Raw genomic sequence first — 17,971 nt, 5'->3', positions numbered from 1 at the left:
GTGCTCAGCCGGTGATCCGGGTTGAGAACATGTATTTGGCTTTGATGACGTGTGTTGGAAGCACCGCTCAGCTTTCCACTTCCCTTTCCTCAGATAGTCAGACAAACTGGGAAAGACAGAGGTGGACACAGGGGAATAAAAGAACAACCCTCCCAGAAAATACAGTCCCACCCTAACAGAGTCCCTGCGGGGAACATCCAACAGAGGGAAGGGGAGAGCTTTAGTAGGGTCTAAGGAGGATGCCTGCAGAGAAAGCAGAATCTACACCAGAACAGAACAGCACAATGGAACAGCACTGTTAAGGCTTTAAGAGCCGGGAGAGTTTTCTTAGGGCTTTTTGTTAGTATATTTGGTTTGTTGGGCTCGTTTTCAAACTAAAAGCTGAAGGAAAGGTGGCTGTAAAGCCTCTTTGTCTTCAGAGAAAGTGGAGAAGGGGTGTCTCGGTGAAAAAAAAAAGCTAAGAGCAAAGAACAGCTAAGACAAGGAAGATTGCATTTATACATGGAGCATAAAAATAGCAACTGAAGCAATGCTAACTGTGTAAGTTTGAATAAGAATGCATAGCACAGAAGTGCTGAGTAACCCAGAGTGTAAAAATGAATAAACCAGGATACCTGATTATTTTCTAAAACAGGATATTGGGATCACGGGCATCTCAGACATATGATGGGATTAAGATAAAACGTTCCACACTATGAATGAAACCCCAGTATAAATTGCGTAGAAATGACAGAAGACCAGGCTGACAAAGGAGCAGAGTGAGAACCAAGGAAAATATACAGTAAACTAGGTAAAGACCTCAAAACACACACAGCAGAACTTCAAAACTCCCCTTAAACTCAATTTCCATTCTAAAACAGCAGAAGTACACTAAGAACTGACATTTTCCCTGAATGGCCTAGAAAAATACTTACACTAAATAAGTTGGGACTTGTCAGCAAAAGTAAAAATAGAAGTAATATTGTGAAGATAGGCAAGAAAAGTTCATAAACAGCTTTCATAAGACGCATAGGAAGAGGTATGGGGAGACATGAAACTACCAGGTAGATACACACATCTTAGGAGGTATATTGTTCTGCATAATATGTAATTAAATTGTGAACCTAAATGACCAAAATCAGGATAATGATCATAGAATCCTAGAATGATTCCATTGAAGGGTTGAAGGGACCTTAAAGCTCATCCGGTTCCAACTCCTGCCACGAGCAGCGACACCTTCCAATAGAGCAGCTTGCTCCAAGCCCCTGTGTCCAACCTGGCCTTGAACACTGCCAGGGATGGGGCAGCCACAGCTTCTCTGGGCACCCTGGGCCAGCACCTCAGCACCCTCACAGGGAAGAGCTTCCTCTAATCTGAAATGTACATTAATCCTAAGGCAACTTGATCTTTGTTCTGAACCAGTGTTGCCACTATATTCCTATCACAGGGCCTCTATAAAAGATATTGTGGTCATAGAATCACAGAATAGTCAGGGTTGGAAAGGACCTTAAGATCATCCAGTTCCAACCCCCCTGCCATGGGCAGGGACACCCCACACTAAACCATGCCACCCAAGGCCTCATCCAACCTGGCCTTGAACACTGCCAGGGATGGAGCATTCACAACCTCCCTGGGCAACCCATTCCAGTGCCTCACCACCCTCTCAGTAAAGAATTTCTTCCTTAGATCCAATCTAAACTTCCCCTGTTTCAGTTTGAACCCGTCACCCCTTGTCCTGTCACTACAGTCCCTGATGAAGAGTCCCTCCCCAGCATCCTTGTAGGCCCCCTTCAGACACTGGAAGCTGCTCTGAGGTCTCCACGCAGCTTCTCTTCTCCAGGCTGAACAGCCCCAACTTTCTCAGCCTGTCTCCATACAGGAGGTGCTCCAGCCCCTGATCATCCTCGTGGCCTCCTCTGGACTTGTTCCAACAGTTCCATGTCCTTTTGATGTTGAGGACACCAGAACTGCACACAATGCTCCAAGTGAGGTCTCACGAGAGCAGAGCAGAGGGGCAGGATCACCTCCTTCGACCTGCTGGTCACGCTTTAGAAATATTTAGGAAAATAAGATCTTAAGAAAAAATGCACAGGTGGCTTTGGAGTGGGTTTTTTGTTGGGTTTTGGGGTGGGATTTTGTTTGTTAGGAGGGTTTTCTTTGATGACATTCAAAGCCATAGTGAGAATAACTCCTATACACAGCTAAATGGTAAACTGGAAGTATTTATGAATGTGAGCAACTGCAGTGTTTTACTGTGAGATGCCATGCAGGAGATTAACTCACCTTTCACAAAGACAATCTGCTTGAGAATTCTACCCTTTCCGAGAAGTAAATTGTTCAAATAACACCATTATGCTATTATTTTAGTACATATAAATTGCAAAAACCACAACAAAGGGGAGCTCATAGCTGCTGTTCTCTTTGATGTATATTACAGAGGAATTCAATAAATTAACAGAAAAGAAACAAGTTGAGAGGTTCCACGTCAAACTTGTTTGTGCCAGAACAGCATGCACTGGGCTGAGGGAGAAATCTCTGCTCTAAAATAAAAGCTAAGCTGTTTATTGAAACACAAAGCAGCACATTCAAGGCTTTTGCCCATCCCATGTTATGGGAGGATACCCTAGAGAACCCTAAGCTTCAGAGTTTGAATTGCTGCTAGGAAACAATGAGAAATTTATGGTAAAGATTTGTCAGCAACAGCAGTGAGGTCACCGTGCCCCAATATACAGAAAATATCCATCTACCTGGAGCTCTATTACACTTGCAGTCTAAACATTTACTTACCCAGCCCTTCAGCTTGAGAAAACATGTATTTACCTTATAAAGCTGTAATTCTGCATCAACATCCAGCTAATTGGAGGTTTGCTATCATTAATTTAGGTAATATGCGTTCATCTCACAAAAACAGCTCCTAGCAGCTTCTTTAATTTAACCTTTCTTTTAGCCTTCTTTTTTTTCCGTCACACAACCAGCAATTCAGTGCTCACAAATGACCTCCTGTGCCACAGCCATGCCGTAACAATCAATGGCAGAAATTTCACAAAGCAGATTAAATTCTACACTGTTTATTTGATGAATTACAGGAATTCAGTTGCTTTAGCTGCTCAGAGTTAAGCTTTGATTTTAAGCCGAGTGCGTTGCATCAGAGACAGTAAACGAGGGAATCATCATATTTTTGTTAGTTACATGGCTATAATGGAAGTAAAGCCAAATCCACAGCATGCACTGCAGTAAAGTTGACATTTAAAGATATTTGCTCTTTATCCTGTCATCTCGCTACTTAAAGCAATAGATAAGGAGTAGATACAGAACACAAAGTGTTTCTGTCTAAAACTTGTGATTATTGCATTATACTATAACGATTATGCTTTCTTACTTGGTGGCACACCTGTCAGAATGAGGCAGAGCTGAGGATCATTTTCCCACAAAGCTTTAAAGGTGGCAGATGATCCCAAAGTAAAAAAGTAACTCCATCACTGCAAATCACATCCCAGTTTAGTTCAACCTAAAGTTATTATTCACCATTTAAATTAAGGATTGCAAGAGAAATGCATCCTGAGCTTTTCCCATTTCCCTCGCACTCACAATTTGGCTAATGAACCAAGAAACCAGTTAGTGAAACATCTCAATTTATAATCAATTTATAACATCTCAGGTAATCTTTAGCCAGGGCACAGTAAAAACTCCTGCACTGTGAAAAAAAGACTTTTCATCTTCAGAAACAGCACTGTGGAGTTAATGACCCCTCTTTATACAAAGCATCAGTGACAGCCCTATTTGCCCAAAGACAGAGACTTCATCTCTCTCCAGCAGCACCTACCTGGAGGCAGCAGCATTCTGGTTGAAATCTCTACACAAATAAAACATTTTCTTTCTGTTGACTTTTTGTGGGTTTTCGTGTATTTTGGCATGTGGATCTTCAGTCCATGGTGGTGCACAGCAGAGGTTGGATGTCTGTGCAGAGACATGGGTTGCGGAGAAGCTTCCTTTTCATGTAGCAGTTCATAAGATCCCAGCCTGGTTTGGGTTGAAGGGACCTTAAAGCTCACCAAGCTCCAACTCTTGTCACGGGCAGGGACACCTTCCACTGGAGCAGCTTGCTCCAAGCCCCTGTGTCCAACCTGGCCTTGAACACTGCCAGGGATGGGGCAGCCACAGCTTCTCTGGGCACCCTGGGCCAGCGCCTCAGCACCCTCACAGGGAAGAGCTTCTGCCTAAGAGCTCATCTCAGTCTCCCCTCTGGCAGGTTCAAGCCATTCCCCTTGGCCTGTCCCTACAGGCCCTTGTCCCAAGCCCCTCTCCAGGTTTCCTGCAGCCCCTTTAGGCACTGGAGCTGCTCTCAGGTCTCCCCTTCAGGAGCCTTCTCTTGTCCAGGCTGACCCAGCCCAGCTCTCTCAGCCTGGCTCCATGGACAGATGCTCCATCGCTCTGAACATCTCTTTGGCCTCTTGAAGGTACCACCATCCCTCAGTTTCCCATCCAAGGTGTTGTGCTGAAGACTTTCTCCAAATTTACAGCCCTGCTCTGGCTTCTCCAAGCCTGTGTTTCACTGCACGGCCAAGGAGAGGGACTATGACAGAGGCCACGTTCCAGCTTCAGGTCAGGGGTGTGCTCATCGAAAGCAGAAATTCACACTTTAGAGAGAAGAATATCAAGAGGGCTGATGATCCAAATTGGGGAGGCAGAGAAAACAGTGCTCAAACCTGGTGATGGGCCAATGTGCAGGACATATCTCAACTCCCACATTCTTCCTACATGCTCAGATACACAGCTCAAGCCCACTCCTTCACATCAGGTGCCTCAGCTAGTTTCTCTACTTATAACTAAATGTCATTAAAGGACTAAAGAAACAGTAGATGGACTCTAAACCTGAGATTCAGAAGTATGTTTTCCCAGTTCCCAGAACAAACCCATTGAACAGGCTGAACGGTGGGACAGGTAAAACAATAGAGGGTTCATCGGATAAAAGGAAACACATAAAGGAATGGGGGAGGGAATCCGCTCCTAAAAGGAATTATTTGCTCCAGGGACTGCTCATTCATTTTGCACTCCAAATGTACCTTAATAAAGTGCATAAAAAAATAAGAACCAGATGCTTCAGCCCATTCTCTTTTGCTTCTGTATATCCAACATAGGTGGCACTAAGCTCTGTGAACAGAATACACCCTTGTTTGCTAAACTGCATCTCTTCCATGGGGTTTCCATTCTATTATCACCTGTTTCTAAACATTGTGTTGAACTGATTAAAGATACATGTTGTGTACCAGAGAGGCATGTGTGCACAAGTTCAAGACATACATCAATTGCTTCTCACTCTATTAAACCATATCAAATCCTTACACACCTACCTAGGTCCCCAAAACATTGCCCATCTCCCAACCTTCCCACCACTTCTCACCTACCTCAATCCTCAATGCCACCTTTAACATCCAGAAGTCAAACCCAAACCCACCTCTTCACGCATCAGCCTGGATGTCTTGCAGCTAAGGAGGTGTTTCGGAGAGGGAGCTCACCATAGCTGGAAGAGGGGTAGAGTCATAGGGGTACAGCAAGGACCTCTACAAGATATGAGTATTTTTTGAGGTACTGCCTGTATAGAGGCATTTATCTCACGCAGCTTAGTTGAGTACTACTTCTACAAAGGCATTTGGGAGCAATCCAATATTCTAGTAGCACTACGGTGCACACTTCAGTTTGGGAATCCCAGCTTTAGAGGAACTTCATTTCAACAGGAGAGCACTTTCCAGGGGTGATCCTCTGCTGATACCATCTTGCAGTCAGGCTGCGTAACCCCAGTAGGAATGGGAGAGCAGCAAGAGAAGAAAAACACTTACATGGGAAGCGGAGCCTGACACATGCACACTTAATGAGCCTTAGAATTGGACACAATTCAGAAGTTGTATATAGACAGTCTCAGAGCGCTACAAACATGAAGTGCAGGAAATAATTTGAGCTACTCAAACATTATTGAGCTGCAATCAACTAATCACTTAGGAAGAAAACCAAGAGTCACGAACAGCTTAATGTAAACATCTTTTCAGCATGCAAGAATAGGCAACGAGGAAAACAAGTATTAGGCTGCATAAGGAACAGAATGCATTATGGAAAATACAGTAGCACTAAAGACAATCTAGTGGCATGCTAAAGTACTGTGTCTACTCACAGTTCTTGTCTCTAAAATTTTAAGGGGACCCAAGTTGTATAGGTGTACCTATTATTTTCAGCTTTTATGTACTAGGTGCTCTTATAGTGAGAATTTGGGTTAGGCAATAAATATGAGTGGCTTTATCTTTTAAATCCAGTGCATTAATAACCACATCTTCACTGAAAAACCATTGAATCCAAACTCAACCAAGATTTCATCTGAAGCTTGGGTTTATTTCAGTTCTGGGTGACAGAAGGAAGCCACTTCCTTTTTCCTTTGTAAAGAAAAAGGAGAACGAACTTGACTTTATTTACAGCAATAGTAATATTATGAGAGGCATGAGACTTGGTAATTGAGTCAGGAGGAGAAGTGGAAGTCTCCTGTGACAGCCTGTAATTGTCAGAGCTCCAGTTAAATTCAGCAGACTTGGATTTAAGTAACATTTTAAATGCCTGGATAGTACCTGCATCAAACCTGGCCCCCGCACCTCTAGAGATTGCTTCTCGCTGTGTTTTGGTCCTTCTGCTTTAATACAGCAAATATCAACCAGAAAATTAAATGGGAAATTCTCCACTTCATGCTAAAAATATTTCATGTGTAAGTGCATGAAAAATTCCATCCCCTAGCAACTGTGAGATTCTTGCTGGAAACAGTGCTGGGAAAGATGGGGCTCCAGGAATGTTAAGAGTCAAGCAAGGATTCTGTGGGTGTGAAATTGTTGGCAATTACTCCTGATCACTGGCTGCACATGGTTTTGTGCTGAATGCATTCGGATTCACTGTAGAAATTGGCCTGAAGTGTCACCAGATTCTGGGAGCCCTGATTAAAATAAACTGTGTTCAAGATCCACATACTGCAGAGAGACTCTCGAGTCCAGGGAAAGCTCCGCACGAGCAGGAAGTGTCAGGCACCAGAACAACAACAAATTAAAGAAATGAATTGTCTCTGGAAATAGTATTGCTGGTTTGAATTCAAGCTAAAACTCAGGTGCTACCTGAGGAGCATGAAGGGGGAGATTAAAAACATCAAAAGGAATAACGGGGAATGTAAGAAGCAGAGCAGCTGACTGAAGATCCAGACAGTAAATGAGCACAGATGATGAAGACCAAGTCATTACACAGTAACCTGCCGTGGTTATCTATCGGCTTGGAAGGGCTGCAAAGGCAATCCCACCATGGGAAGAAACTCCCCTTGCTCACTCTTCCCTTTGTTGCTTCTCGCAAACCCAGAGCAGGACTTCATTTTCCAGCATGTCAAACACACGTTCCCTTGCAGCTCACCGAGTTACTCATCAGGTTCCTCCTCCCTGGCTCTTTCTAAACCTTTTGCTCCCCAAGCTGGGTGAGCTCCTGCAAGAAGCTTCCCTTTGACAGAAGCCTATCCATGCATTGAGCCCTTTCTTTGGAAGCTTCCTGCAAGCATTCCCTGTGCAGTCCCATTGTTCAAGGAAAGGTTTGCTGTTAACTATTCAGTTTTGGAGTCACCAGCTTGCCCCAGGCAGGCACTGCAGGAGCTGTGGTCTTGTCCCATCACACCCTATGCCAGCCCCAAGGGTGAAAGCAGCAGAATCTGAGCAAGAGGGGGCCCTCTCACAGTCCCCCATGAGCCTCAAGCAAGAAAAGGTTTTACAGAACAGGGCTCAGAGACCCATTTACAAGCCCTTTTATCTTTCCACCTGCAAGAGAAAAGAGACCTGCAGTGGTGCTTGGCTCGCCTTCTTGCATCCTCCTCCCATGTACAATAACCAAGTCAGCCCACACTTCCCACAGGAGAAGCACATGAAAGCTGTTGCTAATAGCTGAGCTGCTGGAGGAAGGCTCTGCATGCTGCTGAGGGAGGAGAGTTTGGCTCTGGGCAGCACTGCAGCTTAGAAATTGCCATCAAACACACAAAGATAAGTCGAGACCAATGCAGATTTGCTGGCCAAGAAGCTTGTTCTCCTGCCTCCACACAGCATGCAAAAAGAAGATGAAACCTTACTGAAGGATCTCATGTTGTGAATTTGGGTATCAAGGAAATGATATAAACATGGTTGCGTTACGGATGACTCCCTGGGCCATGGCTGAATTTTGCCTTTAAGGCAAAGACTTCAGCTTTTTGGGTAAGGAACAGGTCTTTTTCCCAAGGATAAAAACACTTCTTTGGGCACAGAAATGACTTTCTGCTATCTTACTCATAACCTTTAGATTAATTTGCAGTTCTAAAATGTTTGCAAATGATATCATGACAGTTTCCTTCTAAAGAGATTTATTTTGCAGCTGAATTGCTGGTTTGTATTCTGAAATCTCAGCTCCACAGATTTTTGGTGGTCTTTAGGATTAACGCACTGAATTCCTGTTCCTCAGACTGTACTATCTGATTGGTTTTAGTCATCCTGCTATGATTCATTTCTCCAAGGTGATTTTCCCTCCTGCTCACTGTACCTTTGACAGAAAATGCATTTTACTTCAGTAATTAGATATAGTTGCATTATACATCAAATATCAGTGATAGAAAGCAGTAATGTTATGTCTATTGTGAGAACAAGTTGCAATATACATCTTAGCTGTAATCTATCACTGTCATAGCAACTTAATGCAGCTGTGCTCATGAATCTTTGCTTGGCAGAGTGACTACCAAGCACCAGAGTCTGGCAAGTAGCTCTCAGCAAAGAGGATACTGTAACGATGAAGACAAGGATCCTCCTCCATGGACCTTCCCAATGATGCCTTGGCTGCTGATGGAGGAGCCAGTTGGAGCCACAGCCCAGGAAGCTGCTTTGCTCCCAAGTCCAACTTACCAGCATTTTTACAAGCACTCAACTCAAATGTGCCCATGTGTTGTCCTTCCTTGGGTTGCTGCTCCTAGACACATTTCCAGTGCTTGTGTGAGGCTGTGTCATAGAATCATAGAATAGTTAGGATTGGAAAGGACCTAAGATCACCTAGTTCCAACCCCCCTGATATGGGCAGGGACACCTCACACTAAACCACGTCAACAGCCTTCTGCTCTTCCTCTGGCTCTCCAGAGTATTATCAGCTTCTTCTCTGCTTTGTACATCAACTGGTATAATGCAAACAAAAACTCTGCTCACACATGCCTTGTTTGAATCTGTTTTGGATAAGACATGCTTATGTGGAAACCCATCTTGCAGTCTTCTTAATATGAACAACCAAACTTCTATTCTGATTGAAAACTAGTGTATCCCAGCATGAAGAGCTAAACTAACCTAAAACAGCTGATGTTTTTATATATGCCTTTTTTCCCCTCCCAAAGGATTCCAGTGTCTCACAAATTGCAATCATAGAATGATTAAAATAAAGCTCTTTCTGCAGCAGTCATTAGAAGGCATATTGATAACTTGCCTCCAATACACATTTCTGTGGAGCAAAAGAGGGAACTCTTAGCTATGCAAACCAGTTGAATGTCAACTGATAGTGTAAATCAGTGAGATGCTCAAAAAGCAGGAAATAGAGAATCATAGAATCCCAGCCTGGTTTGTGTTGGAAGGGACTTTAAATCTCATCCAGCTCAAACCCCTGCCACGGGCAGGGACACCTTCCACTGGAGCAGCTTGCTCCAAGCCCCTGTGTCCAACCTGGCCTTGAGCACTGCCAGGGATGGGGCAGCCACAGCTTCTCTGGGCACCCTGGGCCAGCGCCTCAGCACCCTCACAGGGAAGAGCTTCTGCCTAAGAGCTCATCTCAGTCTCCCCTCGGGCAGGTTCAAGCCATTCCCCTTGGAATGAGGACACATTGTCCAAAGCCCCTCTCCAGGTTTCCTGTAGCCAATATATATATATATTAGCCAGTATTTATTCTAAAGTGCAGAGAAGTAAAGAAAGACTTTTTTTGGTGAAAAAAGCTTACATTGCTCCAAAAAGTATACTCTTTTGGAATATGCTAAGTCTAATACCTTGTTCATCAAGTTCTAATCTCCACCCAATGCATGATACCTACAGTTCTTGTTGACCCACTCATCTTCTGCCACCAATATCCATAAAATGGACATGAAAATAAGAAAAAAGTCTTAAGTTCTATAAGCAGAGAATTTGTCAGTACCTGTAGCCAGGTTCACTTGGTCACTGGAGGATGCGGGCACAAGGCTCACATGTATCTCCATTAATATTTTTAGCCGAAGCTTAAAGAACAGTAAAACAAACTAAGCTGTGAGAGACAAATACACATTAGCATTTAGATTAACTGTTATTATCTCTATTTCCCATCACCAGACAACAATGAAATGTATGGTGATGGTTTAAGAGTTTTTTCAGAAAGGTTAAGGGCCTGGAATCACTGGCCTGTAAGATCAATGGCCCTGGCCCTGACGCGTGCTGCATATCCTGAATGCATCTGGACTCCAGCTGGAATTGAAATTCATATTGCAGCAGCAATTAAAAGACAGAACTAGGTCATGAGCTGTTCAAGGCAATGCGCTGGCAAAGGAAGGAAAAAATAGAAAAAACCCAAAGAAAACAGCGTTTGCCCTAAAAAATTCAGCATTGAGAGATGCAAAACTATGAGATGACAAAATGAGGAGGATACAACAGGAAGAGTTTAGGTGATTTAGGTGTGCAAACACATTTTCACCAAGCAAAGGATGTTTAACACAGGACAGTTCTCAGTTTGCATTATGACAACTTAACTTTATGAGAGGACGGGGAATGGCTGAAGTGATGTTCAGCACCCACCAAGTGCTGAATGCTCGCTGGTGTGCTTGGTCCTTACACACAGGCTGGTGCTGCATGTGTGGTATGTTTCTATATACCCCCATACAGTGTTATTTGCAAGAGTCATTGCTATGGCTGGAAGATTGTTATAAAAGAAACCATGGCAACCCTCAATCTATGTCCATTCTGGGATACAGCTTTTCTGCCGTTAAATTCTGTATCTCCATCCAACCACTTTATTCTATACAAAAAGGATTCTATGACAGATACCTTCACATTGCACTCTATTGCATATCATACTCAGTGTGACAATACACATTGTATTGCCCCCATCCAGTTCCAGATGTAGAAAGTGAGAATGAAATCACTTTGCTTCCATTCCTTTTTAAAAGGGCACTGGGAAGTTTTGTGCTGTTATCTGTAAGTTAGCACAGCACCTCACTGCATACTGCCCTTCTCCTTTTGCAGTGCTGCACAACGTTATTAATGAGGGTGAGTACCTGCCTTCAACTTAATGGGTGTCTCATTTTCATCCACTCAGCCATATGAGCATAAAGATGGTTGAATGACATTTCAGCCAGCACACAGTAGTTGATTAAACATTGTTTTCAGTTTAATGTAGCCTAAAGGTGACCTGTAAACAAAAGCTGACTACAAAGGCAAATGGAACCCTGTTTCTGTAAGAATTTGCCTGTTAAAGCCTGATATTATTGAAATAAATAAATAGTTAATTAACTTCTAAAATAGCCTTCATTAGCCCTATTAGGACCTTGCAAGGTTCTGCCTTGGTTTTGCTTCTTGGCAGGGACTTGTGAGCCAAGTCACGCAAGGTATCTCCCCAACCTGCCTGGTTGTTCTGTACTCAACCTCCCAACTTTATCTTACGTGTATGCAGCTCTAAGAGATGCTAGAAGTCCAGATAAGTATGAAAATAGCTGAAAGCAGTGAAATTCAAACAGATAGATTTGAAACACGGTCCCAGAGTTGTCTACACCATCTATGAGGTCTGCAGTTAGTTACCTTCTGCTCCATCATCATAAGGCCCTTAGTGAGATGATTTAGTAGTGCTGGGGTAAAGGTTTGACTTGGTGATCTTGAAGTTCTTTTCCAACCTAATTGATTCTATGATTCTATGATCTTCTGCTTTTTAAAACACTTAGTTTTTCCAGGTTTTCCCTGGGCTATACTGCAGATATGAAGGAAACTGTATCTATATTCTCTTGACTCCATTCTTTATCTTCCAAAGGATGGCCACAATAACTGTTAATAGCTAAATTAGTCACTGTTTATTGTATATTCTGCACCATTATGTCCTCTGTCCCTTAAAAGGCCTGCACTGATGGTCTTTAATCATCAGGAAAGTTTTCCATAAAGGTAAAAAAGACATTTTTAGTTCTTTGTGTTACAGCCTCATTCAGGACCCTAATTATTAGTGGTAACACACCATCAACAGCTAGTATGCAACACTTAGCAAGAGCTGGGAGTACTTTGCAGGGAGTGAAGGGAAGATTATGCATGTTCAAAATAGGTAGCAGTCATCACCATATGCTCAACATATGTAGTTCTGCATGGCTTATAAGGAATGTTTCCAGTTGCTCCTGGTGGATTTTTAGGTGTGTGACTGATGTGTTGCACCATCACAGGCACATGATTAACGCATGTTGCACATCACTGATGGAAATCTGAGACAAGTTTGGGCCTGTGACCACACACATATGATTGAGTGTGACTTTGCTCACCTCTGCCTTTCTGGAGAGATACAGAAACAAGAGCAATGTTGCATGAGGGAGGAATGCTCATGAAACCTGCACTGGCAAGATATCGGCTTGGGGTTGGAGGACCATAGAGAGGGTAAGGACTGCTGCTCTTCCAGGCCAGGCTGCTCCCAGACACAGAACAGGATTTACAGCAGTGGAAGTAATAGAGAACAAGTAAAAAAATATTATTTTAAGTTTATCTGTGCTGCACTTTTATCAGTACCATTGTCATACTTCATATGTATATTCATACCAGCTCACCTTTTCCACTTGGAATCTTAGAATCCCAGCCTGGTTTAGTGTTGGAAGGGCCCTTAAAGCTCATCCAGCTCCAACCCCTGCCACTGGCAGGGACACCTTCCACTGGAGCAGCTTGCTCCAAGCCCCTGTGTCCAACCTGGCCTTGAACACTGCCAGGGATGGGGCAGCCACAGCTTCTCTGGGCACCCTGGGCCAGCGCCTCAGCACCCTCACAGGGAAGAGCTTCTGCCTAAGAGCTCATCTCAGTCTCCCCTCGGGCAGGTTCAAGCCATTCCCCTTGGCCTGTCCCTACAGGCCCTTGTCCCAAGCCCCTCTCCAGGTTTCCTGCAGCCCCTTTAGGCACTGGAGCTGCTCTCAGGTCTCCCCTTCAGGAGCCTTCTCTTCTCCAGGCTGACCCAGCCCAGCTCTCTCAGCCTAGCCTTCATAGGCAAGGTGATGCTAATAAGCATATAATTAAGGTAGTTTTTTTGGTTTCATCTTTTGCTAAGGATAAGCACCAGACTAAGTCATCCACAATATCTTGTGGTTCCCTTCTGGTGGAGACTCTTACCTGGTCACTCACGTGTCAGTGCTGTCCCCAAGATCCTACACACAACAAATGTGGCAAGTCCCATCACAAGGACATGCTGGACCACGGGACACATCTGCTCCAGGCTCTCCTCCATGGGCATTGACCACATCACACTGTGTTAGCTGAAGTTTGCTATGTGGCTTTGACCTGGGGGACCAGTGAAGTCAGTGCCTGATGTTCAGGCAGTGCTCAGCTTATCCAGGGCCACCCTCCCGGAGCTTGCTCAAGCAGTGCACTGTGAAGGCTTCACACTGGCTTTTCCAGTCTTTCTGCTTGATCTGCCACTGGCTCCTCAACAAAACAGCAGTGAGAATATTTCCTGTACTTGAACTTTAAAACTTGCTTTTTATTTTCTATAAAAAGAATGGGGCTTTTTGTTTCAAAAAAAAAAAGATTTTAAACTGAAAAAGGGTAGATTTAGATTAGATATAAGGAAGAAATTGTTTATTATGAGGGTGCTGAGGCGCTGGCCCAGGGTGCCCAGAGAAGCTGTGGCTGCCCCATCCCTGGCAGTGTTCAAGGCCAGGTTGGACACAGGGGCTTGGAGCAAGCTGCTCCAGTGGAAGGGGTCCCTGCCCGTGGCAGGGGTTGGAGCTGGAGGAGCTTTAAGGTCCTTTCCAACACAAACCAGGCTGGGATTCTGTGATACTACTTCGGCTTAGAACTGCAGGTTGGTATCATTTCAAATATCTCAGCCTCGCATAACCACTGTTTATACAAGCTTTGCAATGGAAGCCTAAAATAGGAAACCTCAGTGCACTTCCACAGTAATGCAGCAGTTTGTCATCTGCAGCAATGTCTACAGTTAGGCAGAGCAGCCACAATGCACTGCCTTTATGTCACCAATTCCAAAGATCAGCAAAATACATCTCACACAAAGGAGGGAACGCTGCCAAACTGTAAAGAATCTGCTCTTACCATTGCTCACAGCATGTACACCCATACCTTGACTTTCACTGAGCTTCTAACCTGGGGGAATAGTGGAGACTATGCATCCCCCTGCCTTGGGTGGGAAATTAGGAGACGTGGGCATCCTCTAATATAGGGAGACATGAGAATGACATGGCAGTGATTACTGAAAACACCTCTTACTGTACGCGATTCGTATGCACAAAGAGAAATCCAGACTGCTCCAAATCACCACACACACAGTTTTTAATACAAAATGAGCTGAATCATTCTAAAGCACTATTTTTTGGCCAAGTTTTAAAGATTTCTCAATAAATTTACATGAAGAGCCACCTCTGAAAGTCACATAAGGTAGTAAGAATTAAACCAAACCCCTGACCTCTGCCCACTGCCAGGAGGAGATCTTCAAACAAATAGGGCTATATGTGACTTATTTGGTGTAATTCAACAAAGGAGAGCGAACATAAGAAAAAATACCCTCAAAACCGCTGGTATAAAGTTCAAGTTAATGTGCAACCAATGCTTTTGGGGTTCTTCAAGGACTAGGAACTGACCCCATGGGCAGGGGAGAAAGGGATTTACCTGGAGGAGACTGAATACTCCTGCTGGGAACATGCATGGAGTAAGCAGAAAGACATACTGCTGCCAAAGGCCACCCCAATCCCTCCCATGGCAGCAATTGCCAGTCTGCCTTTCCAGCCTCTTGGCACTGGTCATTTTGTTGCCCCCAGCACTCTAGTTTCCTCAAGAGCCATGTAGCCTCAGTATTAAAGAGCTTTTATATGATATCTCTGTGCAAATAGACACTAATAATATAGCCTAGGTCATTTCCAAATACAAAACACAAAAATCTTCGCCATGTAATGAAGCTAATTAAGAACAATTGATTCATTCTCAGTATCTCAATGCAACCAACAAAAAGCCAACAGGTATTTAATACCAACTTCACCTAAGTGTAAGTTCCCTACACCCTCTGGAACCATCATCTATGGCATTATTTACTTTATTGCTATTTTGTCCCCTTCAGGGTGCACAAGAGAATATTTCCACAGAGGAACCATCTTACTACAGCAACGACTGCAGTGGTTACAGGGTAACACTCATACACCACTGCTGGCATCCAGCACGAACCCAGGTTGATGGCTTGCAGAGCACCATCATGACTATTTATCAACCCCATCACACCGAAAGCTTTTAAGTAATTAGTTTTCCCTCATTAACAGATGCAGTGCCTGGAGAAGGGCACACAGGTGCTCTCAAGCCCCATCCTGGATTACAGGGCAGCACTCTATGGTCTTGGAGGGGAAAGCTCAGAAGCACCAAGCTGGGCTGATGAGGAAGGTAACACAGCCACAACATTTATATAGTTTTCATTCCCAACGCAGAACTGCAGGCATTATTTGGCAAGATCAGAGACCATGGCAGCAATAAAAAACATTCACAGGAAATTACCACAACCCCCATGTATTTAAATCAGAGAAATGAACAATATTTATCAACATCACTGTTATGGAGACCCAAATATACTTTATGTGACGTAAGGTGTCAGAACAATTTTTTGCTCAAGTGGCATCCTATCCTAAAAGGAGGAAGGTTTATATACATCGTGTACCAAAAAGTAATCTACAGACACAAGCAACAGGGTGAGCAGAGCTATACTGCTTCAAAGCACATCTCTAATGAAATACGTGGGGTTTGTACTCTTCTAATGCATCTTTCCATTTTCCTCTTTTATACTTTTAGAAGCAGAATAGACATTTGGTAAAGTCTAATTTAATATTATCACTAATGCATTCAAACACATCACTAAAAACTGTGTTGCTAAAATCACATTACAAAAAACATCCCAGGCAAGACAGACACTGTTATCTCCTTGAAAAATATGGGCCTTATGCTATAGCACCTACTGATGCGAGTCTATTGAAACCACTGGGATTACTTACATGAATAAGGATTACTCCCATGATTAAGGAGTGCAGGATTACATCCATTGTTTGCATATCTCCTGTTATTTACATATCCCTATTTTTACCTCTTGTTTCCTGTCTTCAAACATAGGACATTTAATTACTGTTAGCACTAGATATCGTTGTGCTGTACTTTTATCCCTTCAAAATCTGGCTGTCTTTTGGATTTCCAGTAAAACACTTTTATGATCAAAACAAAGAAACCAAAGTCGAAGCAGCAGAATCCGGACTGTGTAATTAAAACGAAACAAACAAAAAGGGGGAGAGCTTGTTATCCACAATCAAAACTGATTGAGGATTCATTTCCTATTCACTCTCCTATTCATGGCCTCTGCTCTGGGGAGCTGATTGTTTATATCAATCTTTAACTGTGCCAAATACCTGCGAGTTCTCTGGCAATGCCAATAGTATCACTACTGGAAAATAACACAGACAAACAGCTGAAACAAATGGTACAGGTAGCTATAATGAATAAAGGCAAAGCATTTTGATGCTTTTCACATTATACGGAAGCAGTAAGTTTAGCCTTAGCTCATCGCTGCTGTGTGCTTCACATACAGACTCTATCTCCTTCTTATCCTCAGAAAAACTGGATAAGTTACTAATGCTTTTCAACTCTTTTTGATATAACAGAATACTTAATACATGGTAAGAATGTCATGCAGGACATGTTCCTGTTCCCAACCCAATCACAAATACCTGAATAAAGAGCAATGCCACAAATCACACTTACAAGGAACCAACATCCCTCATGAAACATAACACACCCTCTTTCAGGTTCTCCAGTTTGAAACTGAATTACATTAGTCTCAGTTTTGATTGCAGGAAAACAGACTGGAATCATAAATGTCTTTTGGTTTAGCAATGTGCTGCAAGGATTTGAAAACTTCAGACAATTTAAGAAGGTTTCATCATAACTTTAGTGTTAATTCTGTAGACACTATTTGCATTATTTTCTAGTGTTAAAAATAAAGATATCGCATGCGTTTTTAAGCTTCTTTAAGTCATTTTAAAAGCAAAAAGAAAGCAGCCTATTTTTAGCAAGCCTGGTAAAAGACTGCGCATTAGAGTTACTGTAAACTGAAAAGAGCTTACAGCAGGTTCAGAACACGTCAAAAGTTGCACAAAACTTACCAAACCAACCCGTTTTCTTCCAAGAGGAGTAGTTTATGGTCAAGAACATCCGAGTTACAAAAGATTGCGCTTCCCGAGTCCATTTTGCATAAGGCTTAACCTGAAAATCCACCCGGCTGCTTTGGGTGCAGCGGGGGCACGGAGGTTTTCCCTCTCCAGAAGGCATTTCCGTGCTCTCCTGGGATGCAGAATAGCCCGAGCGCTGTTGGGCCAGCTGCCACTTGTTGCAATGGTAACAGGAAAAGCCAGGATCTGCCTGCTCAGGCTGCAAGGGCATGAATAATTCATGCCTTCCACCTCCCCGCATTAGCATGCTGCTCAGGCAACGCCAATGAAGCAATTCATTTTGTCCTTTGTCTTCAGGAATAAACTTGCTGGATTAATGAGGGTTATCTGCGGTGATAAAACCTGGGCCTGCTGATTTATTTAGTCTGATTGGTTAGAATGTGTGTCCCTTAAACGCAGGCTTTACAGCCAGCATATAAATTCAGTTGTGCATCTTCAGCCTTCGCCAGGCATGGGTTGTGTGGCTACAGCGACAATATCTAGCTACAGCACATGAATGTTTCATTTTCTTGACTTAAATGGTGGAGCTGG

At 43.4% G+C, this 17,971-nt stretch overlaps 1 protein-coding gene across 1 annotated transcript in view; it reads right to left on the bottom strand.

Annotated features, from left to right (window-relative positions):
- Nucleotides 1–17,687, bottom strand: part of LOC308222935 ((E2-independent) E3 ubiquitin-conjugating enzyme FATS) — a gene marked incomplete at both ends in the record, with an annotated part of 70,449 nt that extends 52,762 nt beyond the window's left edge. The window contains one exon of the mRNA XM_080621478.1: nt 17,375–17,687. Within this exon, the coding sequence (XP_080477604.1) occupies nt 17,375–17,687 (313 nt within the window). The remainder of the gene's footprint in view (nt 1–17,374) is intronic.
- Between the last annotated feature and the right edge of the window lie 284 nt (nt 17,688–17,971).

Source organism: Psittacula echo (assembly GCF_963264785.1).
Source record: "Psittacula echo genome assembly, chromosome: 6".
Classification (NCBI taxonomy): Eukaryota; Metazoa; Chordata; class Aves; order Psittaciformes; family Psittacidae; genus Psittacula; species Psittacula echo.
The sequence above is the reverse complement of the archived record's forward strand: the minus strand, read 5'-3'. Positions and strand labels throughout refer to the sequence as shown.